The 26,001-nt window shown below is 45.3% G+C and overlaps 1 protein-coding gene and 1 pseudogene across 2 annotated transcripts; both read right to left on the reverse strand.

Annotated features, from left to right (window-relative positions):
• Positions 1-11,229: 11,229 nt before the first annotated feature.
• On the reverse strand, positions 11,230-14,712 carry LOC122911852 (DLA class I histocompatibility antigen, A9/A9 alpha chain-like). Of its 2 annotated transcripts, none has more exons than XM_044256952.1 (8): positions 14,556-14,712; positions 14,005-14,274; positions 13,532-13,807; positions 12,652-12,927; positions 12,428-12,532; positions 11,959-11,991; positions 11,775-11,822; positions 11,230-11,646 (listed from the first exon to the last, which is right to left on the reverse strand). In XM_044256952.1, exons 1-8 carry the CDS (start codon positions 14,617-14,619, stop codon positions 11,642-11,644), a joined length of 1,077 nt encoding a protein of 358 aa, XP_044112887.1. In that variant the 5' UTR covers positions 14,620-14,712; the 3' UTR covers positions 11,230-11,641. The 2 variants fall into 2 exon arrangements, with proteins under 2 accessions (XP_044112887.1, XP_044112877.1); XM_044256942.1 differs by having other exon boundaries at positions 13,532-13,861.
• Positions 14,709-17,211, reverse strand: LOC122911861 (annotated as a pseudogene).
• Positions 17,212-26,001: the final 8,790 nt, after the last annotated feature.

The following is a 26,001-nucleotide window of genomic DNA, read 5'->3' on the forward strand; positions in this document are numbered from 1 at the left end:
GAAATATACTAGACTAAACTTAACTAAAATTTTAAAAAAAGGAATTCAAAAAATAAAAATGCAAAAGAAAAACCTAGGTGTATGTATCAAAAAGTTCAGGTTAGAAAGGTATTATGGAATTTGATGTACTGTACAGCTCGCTGTGATGGTAAATAGGTTTAAAAAATTACCTATGTGTAAGGTGATATCTCAATGTGGTTTTAATTTGAATCTCCCTGAGGGCTAATGATGATGAGCATTTTTTCATGTGTCTGATAGCCATTTGTATGTCTTGATTGGAGAAGTGTCTGTTCATATCTTCTGCCCATTTTTTGATGTGTTTGTCTGTTTCGTGTGGGTTGAGATTGATGAGTTCATTATAGATCCTGGATATCAACCTTTTGTCTGTACTGTCATTTGCAAATATCTTCTCCCATTCCGTGGGTTGTCTCTTTGTTTTTTTGACTGTTTCCTTTGCTGTGCAGAAGCTTTTGATTTTGATGAAGTCCCAGAAGTTTGTTTTCGCTTTTGTTTCCTTTGCCTTTGGAGACGTATCTTGAAAGAAGTTGCTGTGGCTGATATCAAAGAGATTACTGCCTATGTTCTCCTCTAAGATTCTGATGGATTCCTGTCTCACGTTGATGTCTTTTATCCATTTTGAGTTGATCTTTGTGTACGGTGTAAGAGAATGGTCGAGTTTCATTCTTCTACATATAGCTGTCCAGTTTTCCCAGCACCATTTATTGAAGAGACTGTCTTTTTTCCACTGTATATTTTTTCCTGTTTTGTCAAAGATTAATTGACCATAGAGTTGAGGGTCCATATCTGGGCTCTCTACTCTGTTCCACTGGTCTATGTGTCTGTTTTTATGCCAGTACCATGCTGTCTTGGTGATCACAGCTTTGTAATAAAGCTTGAAATCAGGTAAGGTGATGCTGCCAGCTTTATTTTTGTTTTTCAACATTTCCTTAGCGATTCGGGGTCTCTTCTGATTCCATACAAATTTTAGGATTATTTGCTCCAGCTCTTTGAAGAATGCCGGTGGAATTTTGATCGGAATGGCGTTAAAAGTATAGATTGCTCTAGGCAGTATAGACATTTTAACAATGTTTATTCTTCCGATCCAAGAGCATGGAATGGTCTTCCATCTTTTTGTGTCTTCTTCAATTTCTTTCATGAGTGTTCTATAGTTCCTCAAGTACAGATCCTTTACCTCTTTAGTTAGGTTTATTCCCAGGTATCTTATGGTTCTTGGTGCTATAGTAAATGGAATCGATTCTCTAATTTCCCTTTCTGTATTTTCATTGTTAGTGTATAAGAAAGCCACTGATTTCTGCACATTGACTTTGTATCCTGCCACGTTGCTGAATTGCTGTATGAGTTCTAGTAGTTTGGGGGTGGAGTCTTTTGGGTTTTCCATATAAAGAATCATGTCATCTGCGAAGAGAGAGAGTTTGACTTCTTCATTACCAATTTGGATTCCTTTTATTTCTCTCTGTTGTCTGATTGCTGTTGCTAGGGCTTCTAATACTATGTTGAACAAGAGTGGTGAAAGTGGGCATCCTTGTCTTGTTCCTGATCTCAATGGGAAGGCTGCAAGCTTTTTCCCATTGAGGATGATATTTGCTGTGGGTCTTTCATAGATAGATTTGATGAGGTTCAGGAATGTTCCCTCTATCCCTATACTTTGGAGCGTTTTAATCAAGAACGGATGTTGGATTTTGTCAAATGCTTTTTCTGCATCAATTGAGAGGACCATGTGGTTCTTCTCTCTTCTCATATTAATTTGTTGTATCACATTGATTGATTTGCGAATGTTGAACCATCCTTGTAGCCCAGGGATGAATCCCACCTGATCATGATGGATAATCTTTTTAATGTGCTGTTGGATCCTGTTGGCTAGGATCTTGTTGAGAATCTTAGCATCCATATTCATCAGTGATATTGGTCTGAAATTCTCCTTTTTGGTCACCTTACACCAGTTAGAATGGCCAAAATTAACAAAACAGGAAACAACATGTGTTGGAGAGGATGTGGAGAAAGGGGAACCCTCTTACACTGTTGGTGGGAATGCAAGTTGGTGCAGCCTCTTTGGAGAACAGTGTGGAGATTCCTCAAGAAATTAAAAATAGAGCTTCCCTATGACCCTGCAATTGCACTCCTGGGTATTTACCCCAAAGACACAGATGTCGTGAAAGGAAGGGCCATCTGTACCCCAATGTTTATAGCAGCAATGGCCACAGTCGCCAAACTATGGAAAGAACCAAGATGCCGTTCAACGGATGAATGGATAAGGAAGATGTGGTCCATATACACTATGGAGTATTATGCCTCCATCAGAAAGGATGAATACCCAACTTTTGTAGCAACATGGACGGGACTGGAAGAGATTATGCTGAGTGAAATAAGTTAAGCAGAGAGAGTCAATTATCATATGGTTTCACTTATTTGTGGAGCATAACAAATAGCATGGAGGACAAGGGGCGTTAGAGAGGAGTAGGGAGTTTGGGTAAATTGGAAGGGGAGGTGAACCATGAGAGACTATGGACTCTGAGAAACAGTCTGAGGGGTCTGAAGTGGCGGGGGGTGGGAGGTTGGGGTACCAGGTGGTGGGTATTATAGAGGGCATGGCTTGCATGGAGCACTGGGTGTGGTGAAAAAATAATGAATACTGTTTTTCTGAAAATAAATAAATTGGAAAAAAAATTACCTATGTGTAAAAAAAAAAAAAAAATTGAACCGGAATAGTGGAAACGAGTGAACGATACAAGTTTTCCTATGAAGTAGTGGTGGTTCTCTTGTAGTCTTTTTTCTTTCTTTCTTTCTTGGTTTATTTTCTGGGCGAGGGGCCTGCCACGTGGGTTGTCAGTCAATGATGTTTCCTGAGTTGAGTCCCCCCCACCCCCTCAAGGGTGTGGGCTCTGGGGAAACTGGTTTTTTTCAGGCTTTTGTTCTCTGGCGGTTTTTTTGCTTGTTCACTTTTTTCCCTCTCACCTTGACCGCCTTTGATGGTTTTTGTAGTATTAGAAGAAATCAAACTGCATCCTGATCTTCCTCTCAGAGAGAAGCCTCAGTCTGGGTGCAGAAGCTGAATAAATTCCCCCTTGGCCGCTGGCAGCGCAGGTTCCAAGTTGCAGACCCTGGGGCACAGGATCTTTTGCTCCTCCCCAAAGCCGAGGCAGTGGCGGCTGTCTGGGAGCTCCCGAACGCCAGAGAGGTTCCAAGCAGCAGTTGCACACTGAGATTTTGCTGCCGGCCTGGGCTGGGAGTGCCCGACTTGCGCGCACCTCTTTTCAGAGGCGGCTATGGGTCGGGCGCGCGTCTGGGGCACTGAGAACGGGGCGCTGGTCTGTAAGCCCCAGGCTGGGCTTTTGCGCGCCTCTGTCAGGGGAAGAGTTTCGCACGTGCGGCTTAGGCTTTCAAACAACGGCGCGGGTCAAGGAGCGCCAGCCGGGCCTTTGTAACTCAGGGGAGCTTGAGGGACGTGCGTGTGTATCTCGAGCTTTGTGGTAGGGCTAGCGCGCATTCTGCAGACCGGCGCAGCTCCCATCCCCTCACAGGAGCCGGAACCCACGCGCTCTGGGGCGCGCTGGCGGCTTAGGGACCAGGAGCTGGTTTCTCCGCCGCACTCTCTCTGCCTCCGCGCCGGGGAGGCCGTCTGGGACCGGGGACTTAAGCCCCTGTCCCTAGCCACCCCGATTCCCACAATTTCCCCCCGCGATCCTTTGCTCTTTTGGAGTGCTTTCAACCAGTCTCCAAGTTAATGCTGGTCCCCAGACGCAGGGCACTCTCGCTCGTATCGGGGTATTACTTTCCCACCAGTCGCCTCTGGTGGCTCCCTCCCCCTTTTGTTTATCTTCTGATATCAGTCCGCCGTTCCCATACCGCTTCACCTGCTCACTGGCGTCTTCTGCCCCTGTAGAGATCCAGACGTGTATAATTCTGATCTCAGGCTGATTTCATGGGTGATCAGAGTTCTTTGGTAGGTAATCAGCTCACTTTGGGGTACCAGCTGAAAAGGCGCCTCTTCCTACTACCCCGCCTTCTTGTCCCCCCTGGAATGATGTTTCTTTTTCATACAGGCAGTTCCAAGTATATATTTCCTCAGCACTGCTTTAGTCGGACCCCCTCGGGGTTGGTATGCTCTGTCTTCATTTCTATTAATCTCGAAATATTTTCTGATTTCCATTTTGATATCTTTGACCCTTTGATTATGTGGAAGTGTGTTAATTCTGCATATTGTGAGTTTCCCAAATTCATTCCAGTTATTTATTTCTGGTGTCATACCACTGTGATATTTGCATTATTTTTAAATTCATTGCGGCCTAGCATATGACTTAATTCTAGAAAGCACCATGTGCATTTGAAATGAATGTATATTCTGTTCATGGCTGGAATGTGCTTCACATGTCAGACTTACACTGTTGTTTTATAGTATGGTTCAAGTCTTCTTTATCTTCATTGATCTCTGCATAGTTGTCCTATCCATTATTGAAAGTGATATATTGAAGTTTAAGTATTATTGTCATATTGTCTGTTTCTCAGTTTCTCTCAGTTTTGCTATAAGCAGTTGGGTGTTGAGTTATTAGGTGAATGTATGTTTAGAGTTGTTTCATCTTTCTGATGACTTGACCATTTTATCATTCCAAAATGATCCTGTTTATCTTACTAGCATTTTTATTTTCTTAAAAAAGATTTTCTTTATTTATTAGACAGAGACACAGTGAGAGAGGGAACACAAGCAGGGGGAGAGGGAGAGGGAGAAGGAGGCTTCCAGCTGAGAAGGGAGCTTGGTGCAGGGGCTCAGTGGACCATGACCTGAGCCAAAGGCAGACTCTTAAAAACTGAGTCACCCAGGCGCCCCCTTACTATAAAGTCCCTTTTGGCACATGAGTGTATCCACTCCAGCTTTCTTATGGTTGTTTGCCTGAGGTAGCTTTTTCCATCCCTTTGAGTTTAATCTGTTTGTAACTGAGATCAAGTGCGTCTACTGTAGACAGCATAGGTGGATCTTGTTTTGTGTTTAGGCGAACAATCTGCACTTTCATTGACTTATTTAAGCCACTCACTTGCAATGTTAATGTTGACACTGTTGATTTATGTCGCTGTCTTACTTTTTGCTTTTTGTTTTCCAAGCCTCCCTTATTTTGTTTTCCAAGCCTCCCTCTCTCTCTCTCTTTTTTTTTTAAGATTTTATTTATTTATTTGACAGACAAAGATCACAAATAGACAGAAAGGCAGGCAGAGAGAGAGAGAGGAGGAAGCAGGCTCCCTGATGAGCAGAGACCCCTATGTGGGGCTCAATCCCAGGAGCCTGGGATCATGACCTGAGCTGAAGGCAGAGGCTTTAACCCACTGAGCCACCCAGGCATCCCTCTCTCTCTCTTTTAAAAAAGATTTTATTTCTTTAAGAGAGGTAAGAAAGAGAGGGTGTACAGAAGCAGGGGAACAGCAGAGTGATGGGGAAAAGGGCAGCAAGGCTTCCCGCTGAACAGGGAGCCAGATGCTGGGCTTGATCCCAGGACTCTGGGATAATGATTGAGGAGAAGGCACATGCTTAAGCAGCTGAGCCACCCAGGTGTCCCTCCACTCATTCTTCTTTTACTGATAAATTCTTATTCAATGCATAAACTGCAGTATTTTTTATCATTTAATCATTAGCCACTTCATTTTGTAGATATTTTCTTAAGAGATGCTTTTGCTTTTGCCATGTTTTCTATATTTTAAATTTTGTAATTTTTTTCTTTATATCATATGCATAATATATATTCAAATAACATCTTTATATATTTATATCATATCCTGATCCTGCTATATTGCATCTTATGGTTCCAATATTGAAGTTTCATGAGCTTTTTACTACTCATTTTTTCTAAAGTTACTTAATCACTTTTTTTTTTCCATTTTACCTTTACTTTTCTTCCTACGAGTTGCTTTTCTTCTCTGTGCAATTTTCTGTATAAGTTTTATCACACATATTTTAAATAGAGATTTCTCTAGAGAAGTTTGTTTCTTAAAATTTTAGGGGCATCACCAATCCAGGACAATTATAAACTAAGTTAATGACCTGAAGCTATTTTGGCGCAACAGCCAATGGGAAAGCAAATTTGAACTACAAATCACAGACGGCATAGTCCGTGTCTGCAGATTTTTGAAATAGTTGTTTGCTCACTTTTTCCCAACTGAAAACCAAATTTCCTTACAGTGTTCTTACACTTGATGATAAAACAGATTTGATTTGTGTCACTCTGTTCCAAGGATGTGAATCTTAGATTCCCAGATTTTCAGGGAGGGCATGTTTCTCCTGCTGCTCACTTGAAGAGGCTCTGGGCATTGTCTGCTCTCTGTGAAGCTCCTGAGCCTGAGAAGCCAAGCTAAGATTTTCTAGATTTGAAAAATACTCTACGGATCAGAAAAACTATTCTCTGGGGCTTAAGGCCCATATTTAAATTTTGGGTTAATTGATTTTTCTCTTGATTGTTCTGCACTTTGGGGTGATTTTACATTTTTTTCTATCATTTTCATTTTTAGGAGAAGAGGCAGTGTTATTTTTTTAAAAAATTAATTAAATTCAATTAGCCAACAGAGTACATCATTAGTTTCATTAGTAGAGTTCAATAATTCATCAGTTGCATATAACATCAGTGCTCATCACCTCACCTGGAGAGGGGGAAGCCCTAAACCTTAGTCTACTGTGTAGGTGGAAATGGAATCCTCAGTAAGTATTTTTCATTTCTGCTCTTTTTTAGGCACCTGAGTCAATGCTAGAGTGTAAGTCACCTAAACCAGTGCTGATCTGTGTCTCCTGTGAGCTAGCCCTGGCCTGGGAACTGTTACTCAGGCCACAGAAAGTACACACAGAAGTTGGAAGTGAGTGTGAGCCATTAAGCTCTACCTTCTCCTGTCTGAGACTGGTTATTTCCAAGCAACAATAAGCATGGGTATCACCTCATTGGATCTGCTGAAACACTGTGATTATAGCTGTTCGTGGACCACAGATGAAGTAGGACAGTGTCTAAAAGGGAGTGGTTTTTCAGACCTTTGTGGAGGCCACATAAAATCTAATAATATTATAGATACCCTAAATATGTGCATGTATGAAGAAACATATGTCTGTGTGTATATGAGGATCATCTGAAGTGACACAGAACTGGGTTTTTAATCTGTGGAAGATACAAAGGCCAGAAGAAGATGTGTTGAGCAATCGCTTCATGACCCAACAATGCTACTCCACTCATCTGTGAGTAGGGACTGGAGTGGACAAACCTGGCCCATAACAACCATCAAGGGAATAAGTTGAAAGATGCCGTTTATGAGTCACTCCTCATCCAAGCAGACTTGAGTGCTTGCAGTGTCCAGATCAAGTTCTAGTTTCAGATCATGGCTCCAAATGTGGAAATTTGTCATTCTTTTCCATTTCTGAACCCCAATGTCCATTCCCAGAACTTGTACCTCTCTTCCCACATACAGGAATGCCACACATCGACAATCTTGTTGGGGGCACAGACACCTCCATCCACAGAGAGGAGAACCCACTTTGCCAAACAGTCCAGCACTTGGACATGACATGAAGCTTCAACAGTCATGTGGCCACCTGCCAGACTCTGACTCTGGACATGTGACAGGCACACTGGGACAGCATCCGTGCATTAGGCACAGGGGGTCTGAGCAGTGTCACAGTCATGTCATGAAACTGTCAGGGGCAGCAGTGATAGCAGTCCCAGCTGCAGGGTCCAGTGGCCTCCCTCAAGGGAGTCAGTGGTGTCGATACCCAGTAGCAGGCGCTGACTGTCTGTGGGCCTCCATCCAGGGTCCAGTGTAGATTCTGCTCCCAACTGTGTAGTCTCAAGCCTGTATTGTGGCTTTCCTGGAAATAAAGCAAGATCCCATATATTCTCTCTCTTCCCTAAGTCTCTCTGTAACTGTATGTATGTATCACAAGGAGTCAGAAACCCACATAGGGAAAAGTTTTCAAGAGCAAGGTTTCAGACACTTTTTACCAACTTTATAGAGATATGATTGACATACACATTGGGTGAGCTTAGGGGTACTACCTGTTGATTGATACATTTCTGTATTGCACAGTGATTACAACCATAACATTAGCTAACAGGTGCATCATGTCACATAGTTACCATTTCCTTTTGTGTGATGCAGACATTTAAGATCTACACTCTCGGTAACTCAGAGTTTTATGTTGAGCTGATAACTTCCTCAGTCTGCCACCTGGCTGTGCCCCACAGGAGAGAAAAAAATGCATCTCCCAGCATGTCTTTCATTTTTCTTCCTACAAAAAGACATCTGAAGATTTTATTTATTTATATGAGACAGAAAGAGAGCGAGAGAGAGAGAGCATGTGCGAGAGAAGCAGGGAGGGGTAGAGGGAGAGAGAAGACATTTCAAGCAGACTCTGTACTGGGTGCAGCGCCCAACGTGGGCTAATTCTCATGACCCTGAGATCATGACCTGAGCTGAAACCAAGAGTGGGACACCCAGATGCCCTGCAAAAACCATTTAAATGTGTCTGTAAGACCCCTTCCCACAATGAGGGCTCTCATCAATGACTTCAGTGCTTCTCTATCTGGTGGAGTCACAGGATTGCCTGTGGCAAATACTTAGGGCTCTCTGCAGACCCACCACCTTAGAATGTTGGGTGTGGGTCCAGAATCACTTACGTGATAAGCCCTATAGGAGAGGCTGATGCACGGCCATGTGGGGATCCTGCTTCCTGTGCTCGCTACTCAGCGTGGGATCTGAAGACCAGCAGCAGCAACATCAGCCTTGTTATCACCCCAGCATCTCATGCTCTACCCCAGACTGTTTAGATCTTTGTAGTCCAGGAAATTCCTGTGCACACTGAAGGCTGGGCCTCCCTGGTCTCTGTGCCTTCTAGACGCAGAACCAGACTGTGCAGTGCGCCCTTGGTGTGTGCTCTGATCAGCCTGCTTAGCCCGGAGGAGTCCAGGATTTGGTCCTGTTCCTTTTTCTTCTATGGCCTTCAACCCCTGGGGACCTCATCTCTGCTGAAGGCACTAAACATCATGTATATGCTGTCACCTCCCAAATCTATTTCTCCAATCTGGATATTTCTCCTCCCCTGCACTCTGTATCCAACTGCCCACCTCACTGCATTTCTAATGGACATCTCAGATTCCACATGCCCGAACTGGTTGCTGTGATGCTGCTTTCCCCAATGTCCTGCTTCAAGAATCTTCCCCATATCCAAGGAAGGCATTCCACATTTCTACCTGCAGTCTGAAATACTGGATGCCCTCCTTGATTCCTCCTACTCACCACCCAGATTTGGTGGTTAGGAAAAGCTGCAAAGTCCATCTGTAAATATCCAGCACCCAACCATTTCCTATATCTTCCCTCCTCACACCCCAGATGTACATCCCACATTCCCCTTCTGGGTCACAGCACTAGTTTCCTACATTATCCCCACTGGTCACTCACTGTGCACCTCTCAATTCTCACAGCAGCAATCAGGTGCTGCTTAGAAAGTCAATCCCATTGATGTGTTCATTTTTGTAACTCCACTTCTCACTCAGAGAAAACTCAAAAGCCTTCTAATATCCTCAGACCTCCATGATAAGGTCACCTTCTCAGTGAGGCTCCCCTGATCCCTGGAGTAAAGGAGCCATGATCCCCGTTCCAGCACAGGTGCTCTCTGGGTCTCCTTCTTCACAGCTCCTGCCAACTTCCAACTTAAACACTTCCCTTATTACTGTTCTTACACAATACACAGTTCACCTCTGATGACACTGGTTGCACGTGTGTGTGCACCTGTGTGCAGACTTTTTTTTTTCCAAATCTATTTTTTTTATTTAAATTTTTTTCCAATTTATTTATTTTCAGAAAAACAGTATTCATTATGTGTGCAGACTTTTTGCAGTAAGTCCTGTCCATGCATTTCCTCATCTTTGTGGTTTCTAATTTTTGCAGCTTCATTCATTGTTAGAATGTAACACTCTTTTCTACATGTAACACAAACATGTGTTAAGTGACTCTTCATGTTATCAGTGAGGCTTCCAGCAACAGTAGGCTATTAGTTCTTATGTTTTGAGGGAATCAAAAGCTATACTTGGATTTTTGACTGCACGAGGGGGTCACTGCCCCATCCCCACATTGTCAAAGGATCAAGTGTAGTCTGTCCCTTACACTAGAAATACTCTCCACAAGACCAGCACATTTTCTCTTTTTTAGTCTCACTGAGGTGCCCAGATGCAAACATAGCATGTCCAATATGAGGCACATGACAGTTATCAGTTGAATGAATGAGCAGCTAGAGGATTCCTTCTTCTAGATGAGTCTCAGGCACAGCTGTTCCGAGGCAGTTCCCACCCCACGTGCACCCACTTCCCCATCCCTGCTGTCTCTCTCCCCCCACAGGGCTCCCCTCTCCTCCCTCTCTCTGCTCAGCCCCTCCCCCCACACCATCTCTCCTGCACAGCACAGCACACAGAGTTCTCTCTCCTGAAACACTGTACTCAGGATCTTTGGGTGCTTTTCTCCAACCCCAAAAAGATCTACATTAGACTCTGCTTTATAGATCCATGAACTTGGATCCAAGCCAGCACTAGGATCATTGAACTAAGGGTAGAGGAGAGAAGGCAGAGCAGCTGGAGAGAGAAATTAACTGATGTTTATTAAGGCTGAGAAACTTTCAGATTCCTCCTCTATCTCCAGAATCTTAAGAATAATCTAGAAAACAGGTCTAGAGTGAGGGGAAGAGATGGATGAATCTGAAAGTTCATCTCTCCGTACCACAGAGACTCCTGTGCGCCAGGGACAACCCAGGCCTGTGGGAGCATAGCCCAAAGCACACCTGCTGCTATAACTGACAGGGTGACCCAGGGAGAATGGGACAAGAACTGATACACAAGACCAAGAGCCGGCCTGACGCTCTAGAGAAACAATGAAAAAAGCCCACCCTGGAGTGCGGGCTATGATCCAACCCAGGCCCGAGGCAAGGCTGACCCAGCCACAGGAAGCTCTTGCTGCACAAGGTCCTGGTGACAGGTGACTTCCAAGTCCCTGTGATCACAGCTCCTAGTGCGACAAGCTTCTGCTCAAGGGCCAAGGACACAGAGCAGCTGGACAAGTCAGCTGGGTGACTTCCTCACCCAGCTGAGGGGTGAGCAAGTCACCCCCATGATGCACTGAGCACACACTGGGCACAGAACCCATCACCGCTCGTCTCCTCACAGCCATCTGCCCCCACCCTCAACAGACTCAACACAGTAAACGCATGGTCTCAGCGGTTCCATTTATTTGATTTCTCAATTTTACAAATTTCCTCTTTTGTTACCTAATCAACCCCATATGGAAGAATTAGGAAACACAACTCATGCCTGGATTCTAATTTTCAATACAAAAGTAAGTCATTTGTACTCAGCCCAACATGAAATAAAGACAGGGATGGAGATGGTTCAGCCCTGCCTCTGCTGGAACAGGAAAGCACATCAGAAAGGAGAATAAAATCAGAATAGGGAGGGGTCTGGTGGGCAGGGTGGGCAAATCTCCTCATGTCCTCACATATGCTCAAAGGAACACAGACACATTCTGACATCTGCACAAAGAGAAGTCAGAGATTGCTGATGTCACCAAGTGGGGGTGTGAAGAAATCTTCCATCTCTTAGCCCCCACAAGACAACTGGTCTCACACTGTGAAAAAAAATCATGTACAAATTGAGGTCAGCCCCATAAGTGGAGACATCTCAGCAGCCCCCCTCATGAGCAAAGTGTCCCTAGTGCCCCAACCCTTCCCCACATCAGGGTCTCCAGAGTCTCACCTTTAGCAGCTGTGAGAGACACATCAGAGCCCTGGGCACTGTCATCACCTAGGGGAGAACAAACAGGATGTGGTCAGAGCCCACAGGAGAGGAGACTAAAGGAGGAGCTATGGGGTGTGTGAGCTCCCCATGGGGTCCTGTCTACACTATCCCAGGGTCTCTGGGATCACCCCTCCATACGTACGTGCAGCATGAGAGTAGCCTGGTTTTTTCTCTCCTGTGGGGGAAAAATATCATGTCAGAGGCCTGGGACAGGGCTGGGCCATGAGATCCTAGAGGAAGCTCCCAGTCCTGGTTGTAAATGAAGTTTCCAGAATTGTAATTGAACACCGAGGACATGACAGAAAACATGAAAAATGAGATGAGGAGTCACTGGGTCACCTGACTTGCTGGAGTTCTGTCCTCAGCAGGGACTTCCTTCTCTGTCCTGTGACTGCTGGGCATGAGGTCCCCATCACCAGAATTAACAAGATGAAAATGTGTCTTTCATTTTCACAAGAGTTTGCTACAGAGTGCATGTTCGTGATCTGCTCCAGAGCAGGCAAGTCCATTTGTGAGGATGGTATTTCCCAGTAACAAGGCAGGACAGTCTGCTACCTAGGAGACCCCCCAGAGGGACAAGAAACCTCAGATCTCCCCACTCCATTCCTTACCTGAGCACTTCCTCCAGATCACAAATCCAAGCACTGCAATGACCACCAGGAGAGCCTGGAGACCCAGACCAGCAATGATCCACGTGATGAGGTTGGTAGGTGGCTCTGGAAATGGAGAGAAGGAGAGGGGTGCAGAGCTCTGGTAAGTGTCCTGGCTCTGCTGAAGTTCTCCAGAAGGCCTTCTGCTTTCCCTGTGAAGAGGCTCTACCCAAAACCCTCCTTACCCCATCTCAAGGTGACAGGCTTGGGAAGTCCCTCATGCTGCACGTGGCATGTGTATCTCTGCTCCTGTCCAGAAGGCACCACCACAGCCACCCACTTCTGGAAGGTTCCATCTCCTGCAGGCCTGGTCTCTACAAGCTCTGTGTCCTGGGTCAGGTCCTCTCCATCTCGCTGCCAGGTCAGGGTGATCTCCGCAGGGTAGAAGTCCAAGGCCCAGCACCTCAGGGTGACATCACGGTCAGAGATGGGGTGGTGGGTCACGTGTGTATTGGGGGGTTCTGAGGAAGAGAATCAGAAAATCCACACTTGGGCTTACCTTTATAGGCCACTGAAACGGCATTCATGTGACCATCCGGAGATAAACTGGGTATTGGTTTGGATGGAAGAAGCACAAAACCCAGTCCCCAATCCAGCCCTTGGGATCTTCTAATCCGGAAAGTTCTAGACTCAGGGAGAGAGTCCAGGATAGGAGGCTGTAGGTTTAAGGGAGAGCGTGCATTAATGGTCCTGAATGTGGCCAGGGTTGAATGACTCAAAACACCCAGTCAGACCTCCAAAGATGTTCCTATTGGAGAAAAAGACCTTGAGAGGTTCTGTCATGGTTTCCAGGGTGGCTGCCAGGGTCAAAGGGAACCGCTGATGGGTTATTGCAGGGATGGTCTCTACCTGTCTCCCGGTAGAGACTGGATTCCTCCATTGTCCTTTAGAGAAAAGCGGCCCTCTGGGTGAGTCACTCTCTAGTAGGAACATGAACACCCAGGCGGATCTCCCTCTCCCCACCCGTGGGAGAGCGGTGTTTCGACACTGAGTCCATTTTCCCTTCCTGGTGGGAAGCCAGCCCCAGGGGAGGGGCGATCAGAGAGGCCCCCAGGCCCCTGGTACCTGCGCGCAGCAGCGTCTCCTTCCCGTTCTCCAGGTACCTGCGGAGCCACTCCACGCACGTGCCCTCCAGGTAGTCCCTCTCAAGCTCCGCCTCACCGGCCGCCTCCCACTTGCGCCGGGAGATCTGCGCCGCTGTGTCCGCCACGGTCCAGGAGCGCAGGTCCTCGTTCAGGGTGAGGTAATCCGCGCCGTCGTAGGCTAACTGACTGTACCCGCGGAGGAGGCGCCCGTCGGGCCCCACGTCACAGCCGTACATGCGCTGGATGGTGTGAGACCCTGGCCCCGCCCCGACAGGCAGGGGGTTAAAGTCGAAAGAGAAAATAAAACACCCTGAAAGTTCCCGCGGTTGTTCCCTGTTAGGGGTACTGGTGGGTCCCGCAGCCTCAGGTGGCGCTCGGACCCCGACACCTAGATAGGCCCTGGGAGGAATTGGGGATGGGGGTCGTGACCCGGATTTGGGCTCTGTCGCTCACCGGCCTCGCTCTGGTTGTAGTAGCCCCGCAGGATGTTCAGGTTCGCTCGGAAAGTCAGTGCGGCGTCCTTGAGGTTCCGGGTCTGCCGGTCCCAATACTCCGGCCCCTCCTGCTCCATCCACGGCGCCCGCGGCTCCATCCTCCGACTGGCAGAGTCGCTGTCGAACCGCACGAACTGCGTGTCGTCCACGTAGCCCACGGAGATGAAGCGGGGCTCCCAGCGGCCGGGCCTGGACACCACGGTGTCGAAATACCTCAGGGAGTGGGAGCCTGCGGGCGCGGAGGGGCTGAGACCCCGCCCGACCCTCCTCCCGGCGCGGGGCCTGGGGCCCAGGTGGAGGCGGCAGGGAGGGTAAGGAAAGGGGCACCTAGTCGGGGAGAGCAGGGCGGAGGCGGGGAGGGATGGGGGAGCACAGGCTGGGGTGGGGCCGGGAGGCTGGGGTCTGGGGCGGGAGCGGCGGAGAGGCGCCTTCCTCAAGGGTTCCGCGTCCCCGCCCGGGCGTCCCCTCGCTCCTGTCCCGCAGAGCCCTTTCCTCCCGCCCCGCACTCACCTGCCCAGGTCTCGGTCACAGCCAGAGCCCCCGACAGGAGCAGGAGGAGGACTGGGGACCCCATGGTCCAGACCCTCAGGGTCTGAGGAGCAACTGGGTCTTCGCGGGTCTGGTGAGGACTTCAGAACCCGGAACCGGTGTTCCGCTGACTGACTTCGACGGAAACCTGACGCCCAATGGGAGTGCGAACTGGGACCGCATCACGAGTATCCAGGCAGGAGGAGGTGACACAGGTTGTGAGAGGGAGAAGTGAAACCCGCGGAGAAGGGGACTCCCCAGCATTGGGCTTCCAGGCCCCACACAGGGTGCTAGGGCCTGAGACCTTGAGAGGCAGGTACAGGGACCTCGGCCTTTACAGTGACCCCTCACCTACTGCTCGGGGTGCTCTCTGTCACATTTTCTCCTTGAGTCATGGCCCAGAAGCTGTGTCAGTGATTCTGAAACATTTTGTTAGAAGGTTATCTTTACAGTCTCACAGATTACTGAGGACCCCAACGATAATTTTGTGAATGTAGGTGATAGCTATCAATATTGATCATAGTAGGGAAAAGGCTGTTTAAAAAAATTTACCAGGGCGCATGGGTGGTTCAGTCAGCTAAGGGAGCAACTCCTTATTTCAGGTGGTGAGATCAATCCACACCTCTGTCTCAGGGCTGACCTTGGAGCCCGCTTAAGATTCTCTCTCTCCTCCCTCAGCCCCTCTCTGCTCACTCTGTATCTCTAAGAAAGTGCAAAATAATAATAATAATAATAATAATTCGCTTAGAATCATATTAATAACCCATGGCATGAAAACAGCAATGCTGTTTTTATGAAAAATTAGTTCCCCCAAATCAACAGGGTAGTGAGAAGAGTTGGATTTGTTATACTTTGCATTTTTGTAAATCTTTTTCTTAACTACCTGAACCACTAGATGTTCAGAATTGCTTCTGCATTTATTGCATTGTTTTGAGTCAAGTATATGAAAAACATTTACAGCCTTGCACAGATATAGGAGAACAGTAGGTTTCATAACCTTTTCAGATATTCAGCTTTGATACTATACTCACACTACACAAGTTGTACTTTCTCTAAGGTTATTGGTGAAGTGGCACCTAAACAGTATCATTGGCTATTTCCTTTTCTTTTACATTAAAATCCACAGGTCCATTTTGTGCACTGAATGGATCTTGTACTAACGCATGAACTCTTTTTTAAGTAATGTGTTGTTTCACTAAAATCTTAAAGGTGTTTCAGTGTTGAAACTGAAAAGAATTATTGGAAAGTTACATTTGTTTTGATATTACCACAAATCCCAACAGAAAAATTTGTCAGTAGTGAGAACCTGTCAGGTTTGTTGGTGGATCACAGGTTTTCCAAAATTGAGAGCTTACATTTGATCAAGGCAACAAGTATTCTCAGCTGTCCTGTGTGAGTTGATTTATGAATGGATACATTCCTGTTCATTTTCCAGAAACTGCCTACAAATTTCTATATCATCCATTCCTTGTAAAAATGACATTGTGTAAAGAAAAAAAAATGAAACCACTTAATCAGTTAAGTTCATACAAATTTCATACAAATTATTTACCTTGAAGCTTAGGGATGTGGCAGAAGTTACTGCCCATCTCACATATCATATAAGACATGTTTAAAAATGGATTTGAGAATAATTTAGTAAAGATAATTTTTGATGATTCAACTGGGATGTTTAATGTGATGTTAGCTTCTTTTTGTTTTCCACTGAGTCATTTTATTTGCATGTATGTATTACATCCCTAGAAAAACAGTCTCAGGGTTTTCCCTTGTGTGTGTTTTCGTCTTGCTTCTTCAGGGTCCATGATGCCAGCTGAGGTTGTCAGTTCAATGAAACCAAACTGGAGGGAAGGGAAGATTTTTCTGCCATTTTGGTAGATCTTTGAACTGTACATCAAATCTGTGGGCTGACTGCTCCACACGTGTTTAACTTGTCCTTGAGGTTCCCAAAAAGGTTTCCATCTCAGTGATCATTAGTGATTTCAAATTCCCAATGTGTAACCGTGCTTCATATTTTGGGTTGGTGAGCACCGGATGCCTCCCCCAGGCTTTAAGCTCCTGCCCAGCAACCACCTCCCAACACCCTCCATGGACTGTGGATCTGTCCTCTCAGTTACCTGCTGCCCCACGTCTTCACCCCTAATGGAGACTTCGAGCCCTTGGTGTTTCTAGTTCCTCATCACTTAACTGTCTTTTAACCTGGAAAAGTGAAATATGTTACATAGAAAACAAAGTTGAGATTTATGGTCCCATCAGCCCAGTCACGGTGTCCCTCTAAACTGTTCTGGAAAGGCAAAGTCAGGTTGAAGATTTTCTGGGAAGAGCTCTGTGGGGTTTCATGCCTTTCTTTGAGGCTCGGGGATCTCCCTTCAGTGTGTCTTGTGCTTTCCATGGCTTTGCAGGGGAATCCTAGGAGGCCCCACATAGGTCAGTGCGCTGTACGTATTGGGTACAGAAATGAGTAAATGGTTGGAAGAACCAGAAAAAAAAAAAAGAAACAAAAAACAAAAAACGAAACCATGCTTCATCATCACAGTTAGAAACTGGGCAGTGACTTTGGAGCATGGACTAATAAGACTTGACTTTTGCCTCTCTTCTAGGCATAGTGACTGCTCTTGACAGCATCTGCCAAGATACTCATGTGACTGTTAAGGTGGATCAGAAAGTTGGCCGAAAGAGTGTTTTTGTCTCTTTATGAAAGCAAGTAATGGTGAAGAATAACAATTGCCTTGTGGACCCATCACCTCCATTCTTGTTAAGTTTTACCTCAGTGCGAGTGTCAATATGGTGAAAATGTCTAAGTGATGTTATAACAGTTTTAACCTTGCGGATTCTGTGAAAGGGCCTCAGTGACTTCAGGTGTTCCCCAGAACACACTTTGAGAACGACTGCTCTGAATAACCCTGGGAGAGTCTCCCACTGGTCTTGCCCTGGCCTCCTCCTCACTCAGCAGAATCCTTTTCCCTGAGATGCACTTCCTGCCTCTGAAAACTCAGCTCTGACTTTAGCCCCTGAGTGCATCTAGAAGAGACCTCACCTCCTAGAAATGTGATGGCAAGAGGGTCCCCAGTCTGGGAAGGGAAGTGGAAGACATGGATTTCCCTTTTGTAACTGGGGACAGTTTGCTCCTGAAGGCACCAGACCCAGGTATAATCGACTTTGATTTTGTGACATATCAGCTTCATATATATTCAAATTCCAGACAGAAATCTGATGTCACCTGTAAGAGAAATCATGTTGGTCTTTTCACTTTACATGTGTCTCATGCATCTGACTTGAGACTCACAAAGTATGGAGAGCAATACCACCCAATACTACAGTCTGTGCAGAAGCAATTGTTCTGTATCCGCGCTGTCCAATATGGTGGCAACAAGAGGCATGTGGTTCCTGAGATGCAGGTAGCACTTGAAATGGGGCTGGTGTGCTGAGAAGTTGCATTTTTAATTGTTTTAAATTAGTAGGAATTTAAGTAGCCATAAGTGGCTCATAGCTACTATTCAGACAGTATGTACCTAGAATACTCTTAGTTGTCAGGATCCTCCTCAAAGAAGATACTGTGTGACTCATAGGTGTATGTGTATTAAACTTGCCTTTAAATGGAAATTATGAAGTTGTCTATGTTGGTCTGAGACATATCCTTAAGATACAGCATGAAAGTTTAATTAACTTGCATTATAACAGCTAAAGTGTGCAGACATTAGCCAAAACCTAATGTATCACATCAAGGTCATATAAGTGTTGAAAAAAGCCCATTACTGGAGCTAACTGATGTCTTTATTACTTTGGCTGTCTTCTTGGTGTTGTTTGCATTCAGCTGGTAAACATAAGCAGGCATATAAGTCTTCATTGAGCCCAAATGAGAGGATTTATTGAACACACATATATCAGATACCTCGTAGGCTCTGTACATACTTATAAAAATCATAAAGCAGAAGATGGGCATCTTAGATTCCACCACCTTAGAAACTTTATGTGTTCTCTTCCCTATACTTTTACCCAAATTCAGACAATTCTCTACATTTGCCTTCTCCTTCAAAACCCTCTGCTCTTCATTTCCACTGAGGGGAAAATATACATGAAATGTTTACAACTCTGGGATGAAGAATTCTCTAAGCATGGCCTAATGATGAAAACCCATAAAGAAGAACATGAAATTTCAGCATGTGATCCACACACTCACAAAGATACAAACACATGTCCATGATCAAAGTAAAAAACAGAAAAACAATATTCACAGACAAAGGGTAACATGGTTCAATATTGTTGAGCCCAAGACCACTAGGAGGACCTGTGAGCATTCAAGTTGGATCTATTACCTATTGCAGTGAGAGAGAACACACCCCGTTGGGGGCCATGGGACATCTTAATTAATGAAGGTGTTAGAACCTATGGGACATGGGCTTTGGATGGGAGTTTTGGAGAGGATCCATGGATGTGGGGTCCACTCCCAACTGCATGTTGTCAGGATGTGTACACAAATCCTGTGGCTGAGCATCTCGGTGAGTCTGCTCTCCAGGCAGGCCAGACCAGAGTGAGGAGAGAGCAGTCATGGTAAAGAAGCAGCAGTTGTACCAGGTGGTGGGTATTATAGAGGGCACGGCTTGCATGGAGCACTGGGTGTGGTGAAAAAATAATGAATACTGTTTTTCTGAAAATAAATAAATTGGAAAAAAAATAAATAAAATATTAAAAAAAAAAAAGAAGAAGCAGCAGTTGCTCACATTGGCTGACACAGGGAGGTGTGTGTTATTCTGTGGGTTGTTTAGTGCCTTGTTTTGTCTGTAATGACACAAAGTGAAGTTGTGGTTTCAGAGTGTCCTTGTCTGATGCTGATGTTTTGTGAGGTGATTGACTTATGTCCCACAGGAGAGGAATATGGCGAAATGGACATTCGCCAGCTTCTGACCACTGAGTCCAACTGTCAGTGTCAGACCAGCTTCTGATATTGGGGGCTGCTGGCTCTTCTCTCTTCAATTCCATATTTTAAAATAGGCACAACCTATTCAAAACATAATTATAGAATTGGTGTTTTCAATAACTTTGGGTAAATACCCAAGAATGGAATTGTTAGATTATATGGCAGATCACTATGTTGTACACCTGAAAGGCATGGAATATTGTGGGTCAACTGTACTCACATAATAAAAGAGAAAATGAAAGAAAAAGGAATTAAATAATTACAAGACAATTTGGAAAGGATGAAATGAAATATCAAACAAGTATATTGTAATAAGTAAACAAAAACAAAAATGAGAATGTGCACTAAGAAATGGGATTAGAACTTAGAATATATGAACTTGACACAGATGAAAGTAACTGATGAGGGTGCCCCATAGAAGGGTCAGTAAAACACACCATCCTAAAGTTGATGGGAGGATCGCCTAGATGGCTCAATCAGTTAACAGACTCACGTGTGATTCTGACTTAGGTCATGATCATTTGGGTCATGAGATCCAGCCCTAAGTAGGGCTCTGCACTCAGCAGGAAATCTGTCTGAGATTCTCTCTGTCTGCCCCTCCACCCCCTCATACTCTCTCTCAAATAAATAAATAAATCTTAATAAAAAATAAATAAATGTTGACGGGAGTGAACACTGGTATATAGTTTTTAATGGGTGTTTTTGAAAAATATCTCCATAATTTAAATGCGCTTATATTGTGACACATACATATTCTTTTAGGAGATTATCCTAAGGAGTTAATCACACATGTTTTTGAAAGCATATTTTCAGGAACGTTTCTTGAATTGTGGTTTAAGAAAACAAAGAATAAAAGTTATGTAAGTATTATAATCAATATGATAATTGTGAGTATAAATAGTGGAACACTTAACACGTCTTGGGGATTATCATCATGTGTTTTACACAGAGTGTCAAACTTCATCATGAAATAAAACTCATGAGGCACCCCATAGGGGATCCCTTTGTACAAACAGGCAAGGGAAGACTTGGAGAAAAGGAGGTGGTAGAGGCAGGGTTCAGCCCAGAAAGCTTGCTCTCAGAGGCCTTGTTGACTTGTCTTTTACTGTTAGCTGTCCTTCAGAAGGGGTTTGATGTGCACTCCATGCAAGCAAGCTGTTCCAATGTTCCAGAATGTTCTGCGATGGGAGGATGCTGGACTCAGAGCCTAGGAGGACATTAACAAGCAATATGACTCAGCTGTTCAAATCACACTAAAGTCCATCATCCAGTGGATATCTCGAGGCCTCCAGGAGCTTAGGATCATCTGGCCTCTGGAGTTACAGCGTAGAGCAAGAGTGACACCCTGGTCACAGGACACTGGCAGAGTCATGTGGGAGATGGGCATGGAGCAAAAATGACAGAAGGCAATGTAAGTCGCTCCTGAGATGAGTGCTATGTGGAGAAAGGTCATGATATCATGAAAGCAGAATCCAGGAGACCTAGCAGGTCCCCTACCACTAGCATCAGTCTCATCTACAGGATGCACCAGGCATATGGGTATGAAGCAAAAACACAACTCCACACAGTGCTGTACAATCATAGAGCAGGAGAGAGCTGTGGGGAAATAATAATATGACCATAGAAATGAATAATTGAGTGGATACACTGGATGATTACAGTTGTCCTTCCCCAAAGCCATACAATCAGGAGGGTGATGGCAGCAGGAGAGAAGACCTCTTTGTTTCTTAATCAAGTGATTCCAACAAGTTAATAATAATTGTTTTATAAAGAATGGAGATAGGAAATGATGAAAAACAATTTCAGGAATATTTCTTCAATTTCACAGGGAAAGACCTACCCAAATTCTTACCTAGAGGAGAGGAGACCCACACCAGGACACATCAGAGTGAAATGTCACAAGGAGGATGGAAGGGCAAACACCCTGAAGACTCCAAGAGGCAACACAGGCCTATGGGCTGGAAGACACGAGACAAGGCCCCCAAATCCTGAGGACAACTCTGTCTAGCACAAAGTCTCTGTCACGTCACCATGTGACTCAGGGTGAGGGCAGCCTAAAGTCTCCTCAGATGTGAGAGTTTCTGTTCTACTTTCCATGTTTCCTTCTATGGGACACCAGTAGGGAACAAGGGACAAAAGATGGAGAAAACTAAACAAGGGGAGCATGTGGGATCCCAGCAACAGGGAGCCAGCAGGAGAGAGACCAAGTGCCCTGGGTAGGTGCTTCAGGGGGTCTGGGTGTCAGCCCTACACCAGGGGTGTAGGCATCCCCTCCCCATGGGGCAGGACTGAAGACTGCAGGCCAGGTGGCTGCACAAACATGAAGATGGGAGAAGATTGGATTGGCTCAAATATGTCCATGAAGATTTACCCAATAGGATGGGGTGGGGGAAGGATTTAAAGGAGCACAGTAGAAACTGAGCAAATGATGGTATAAGATAATTATTTACTCCAGGGAAAACAAAAAGTTGATTCAGGAAAGAAATCATAATCATAGTCTATGAAAAGCTCAGTTGTGACTAGCATTTCATGATCATAATCATGCAAACACTGCACACTGAGCTCATCAAAATTATCAAATAGTTATATGGGGCAGATGAGAGAGTGTGAAAGAGGTGCCAATTCAGTCAAGATGACACATAAACCTGAAGACCAGAGAAGGCGTCTGAGAAGCAGGCTAATTAGAGGCACAGAAGCAGTAATCAGAGAATCAGCTAGAAGAACTAATGCAGGTGGTCTCTGAGATTCAGGAAATAGGGACATGGAAGCTTGGGGACATCTGTCTTAAAATCAAGGACTGTAAAACTCTGTGCCTCTATCCATTTGCTATAAAGACAACATGGTGGGTGAGGTGATGGGTCAGGATGAGTGATGCACAGAAGTCATAGAGTTGGGGCAGGAGTTGGAGGACTCATGGGCGAAAATGCTGTTTATTTATGGGATGATTTTGTTTTGATTTATTTAATTTTGTTTCCTGTTGCTGAATGGGAGTCATCCCCACATGTTTTTAGGAGGAATGGCTAAGCCAGAAAAGAGGGGAAAGTGCATGATACAGGTGAGTGAGGGGCCATGTGTGCCCACATGGAGGGGGAGCCTGAGACAGGAAGACCCTTCCCCCATCACTGCTTAGAAGGTGAGGACACAGGTGCAGAGGTGGGTGAGGGCTGGGGACAGTGTGCAGTTCTCACCTGAGTCTTTCTTTTCTAAGTGAGAAAGAAATGACTAGGGAAATGGCATCCAGATAGAGCAGGGCTGGAGCCCCTTGAGCTCTGTGCTCTTCACTTTATAGAGACAGACTTCCAGCATCAGGAGGACATAGAAGAGACTAGAAGCAAATGCAACAAATAGCTCAGGTGTGAAGACTACCATCTTTTTTATCTTGTCATTTATCATCTTATCATTTTATAATTTTTCTGCAGTGAATATATGTGACACTATGTATTGTTCATCACCATACACATCAGAATCAGAATGTAAATGTTTTATTTATACTTTAAAAGGGAAAGAGATGGTAAGAAAGAGCAGCTCAGGGCACAGAGCTGAAAGGTCTGGGCCTGCTGTCTGCACTCTGTGCAGGGGACTCACAGAGCCTTTGCTCCATGTTTCAGGACCCTGCTCTCTGAGGGGCCAAGCAGGGTCTTTCCCTTCTTTCTGCGGTGTGCTCATTAACTCATTTATTACTGTCTTGTGAACTTTAGTGCTTTCTAGATGATGGTTTTTCCAAGTTACATGACATTGCAAGCTATTTCAGTGGGAGAATTTGTCCATACAATCCAGCCCACATGTTTTGGAAATGGAAATTTGAGGTAAAATAGTTCAGTGAAAAGATGATTGGCCCTAAAGGGGAAGATCAGAACCTGATCATTCATGGTCTGAGGATGATATGTCAGTTATTTGCTATTTTACAGTACTTTATTTTTAGAAACATTATTCATACACATACAAGATAATTCAATAGATATTCAAAAATATACAAAAATAAGGAAGTTACGTAGTAACCCCTCATTCCTCAGTCCATTAAGTTCTTTACACAAACTCAGCAACATGGCCCCAGGGATGGTCGGTCAAAGCCTCAATTTAGGATTCCTGAGGTGGTGCACAGAGTGACAAGACTGCATATATGATGGTGGATCAAAACCCCCATCAGGACTCAGCAAGAGGGATGTAGAACAGTAGTTGCATGGCCCTAGTATCATTTGCTCAAATTTCCAAATGTGGAACAAGGCGGGGAGCACAGTGCAGCTGCATGTCCAGCCCTTGTAGATGGTGAGGTTCTGTGGGATCCTAATCCTGGAGAGTGGAGCACAGCAGGGACCTGGGCCCCTGGGAGCAGGTCTCACCACGGTGAGAGCTCCAGCGCTGGGAAGGAGATGAAGTGGCAGAACGCTGGACAGCTCCATCAGGGGGTTCAGCATTAGTGGAGACTCTCTGTGGGGGTCCTTGGTGGCAAAGGATGCAGATTCCACAGGTGAGCAAGATGGCAGGAGTCCTCCTGTTCTCTTTTTCCTGCAGGTGAAATCATCCCTCTGAGGACATCTTCCTTGTGCTGATCTGCTCCAGACTAAAGGATGGGGTGACATGAGTAAAATGTTTCCTGCACTTTTCTATGAAGCCATCCTTGGGTTTTGTGCTCTAAAGCATTCTGCTGTTTCCTCAGGGTAGTCCAGAGCTTTCTCAGAGCCATTGTCATCAATTATGTAGTTTATTGTTTTTAATTGATGTTTTTACAGAAACAAGGATTGTACCTGATTAATTGATTGATAAATTGATATTTTTATCGTGTGTGTGTGTGTGTGTGTGTGTGTGTGTGTGTGTTGTTTTTCTAGAGAGAACAGTATTGGGAGGCTCCTAGTCAACCATCATCTGACTTCAGCTAGAACATCAGTAAGACTGTTGCCTTAACGTCCTTGTCTAGCAGGTTTGCCATCTGCTTGTGTACTGAACACATTAGAGGACAATTGTACAGATTTCTTATACCATCTACTCAGGTCCTGGCATCTGTCCCCATGTGATGGGCCTTGCAATCCTTTAGCACAGGTGCCATCCATGCTGTTGCCAGCCAGAGTCACTCCCTTTGGTGCTGCCCTAGATCGCATCCCTTCTTGTCTGATTACAAGTACTTATCCAGCAATTCTTCCCCTGTTCTCTTTTTCTTCACCAATGTTTGTTCTCAAGTGGATTATAGTGGTGGCTGTGAGAAGACACAACCCTAACCCTTGGCTTGAGGGTATGTAACTGATCCCTGGCCCTGGCTGTGTGCTCTCAAATCTGATGCCATGTGTGCTCTTAGAATGCACTTCCTCTAGAATTCCTCCAGCCTGTCCTTGAGAACAGCACAGAAACTGAGGCAGAACTCTTTCTCCTCTGCAGGCTGACTGAGGCTCCAGGGCTTCCTGATACCCTGATGAACTTGCCTGACTCTGCACTGGGTCTAGGACACTTCTAGCCAAACTTCCTTCCCTTTCCTTCCCTCGGATTCAGACTTGCATCAAGATTTGCTGTTCTTCCAGCCTTTCTGGCTCCTTCGCCATTCGCCATGTCTTCTCACAAGGCTTTCTCCTAACACATTCCTCACAGTCAGTTCCCCTGTGGGGAAAACCCAAGATCCTGCAGACATAATCAATTTGCTCCCAGTGGATGCCCTTCAGCACCCTCTGGACACATGAAGGAGGCTCGCCCTTCTCTACTAATGGTTAACACTGCCTGTGCTGGACGATGGTGCAGATGCAAGTGGTATCTACTCAGTAGGTTTGTGAGAACGACCTAGCATGCATGTGTAGGAGCATGAACAGTAGCTCTGGGATTGGATTCTGAGGGTGCTTGATCGAGGGGCCAGAATATCAGGATGGAGAAGGGAAAATGCATTGACTAGGAGCACTTTTCAGGATGTGGGTTTATCCAGGAGCCCAGGACATGGGGCAATATCACCATTGGGGTGGCTCTATGTAGATGGGGAAAGTGGTGTCCAACTCTCCACAAAGTAGACATGACTTAGTTGCCCTAATAAAGAGACAGTAAAACTTGGGATAAAGAAGCTGAAGGAAGTAAACATGCAGAATGCAGGTATTATGTGTAGAAAAAAGACCCACCAGATGATTGCATTCCACAAGAGGATCCCGAAGACTCACCTTTCCTGAAAGTCATCAGCAAAGTGTTGGGAAGAGGGAACAGGACATCACTAGAAATTTGAGGGTATTTTCCTCTACAGGGCAGAGATCAGGCAGGACAGATGTCCTAGATTTTGCTCATTAATATCAGTGGGGATGAACGGGCCCTGAAGAGACAGGTGGGAGCTCCATGAAAGGTAGATTGGATGAAGGACCTCTTCCACCAGGTATTCAATCAAACACTGATGTAGGTGCTGTTGGCCAGGGACCTTGCAGATATATGTTAGGTCTCAAATCAGCTGACTTTAAGACAGGGAGATTCCCCTGTCTTAGATTCTCCTGATCAGGTGAGTATTTAATTAATTAACTAATTAATTAATTTTGCCTTTAGGTTTTTTTTTTTTAT

Source organism: Neovison vison, chromosome 1, assembly GCF_020171115.1.
Source record: "Neovison vison isolate M4711 chromosome 1, ASM_NN_V1, whole genome shotgun sequence".
In the NCBI taxonomy this organism is placed as follows: Eukaryota; Metazoa; Chordata; class Mammalia; order Carnivora; family Mustelidae; genus Neogale; species Neogale vison.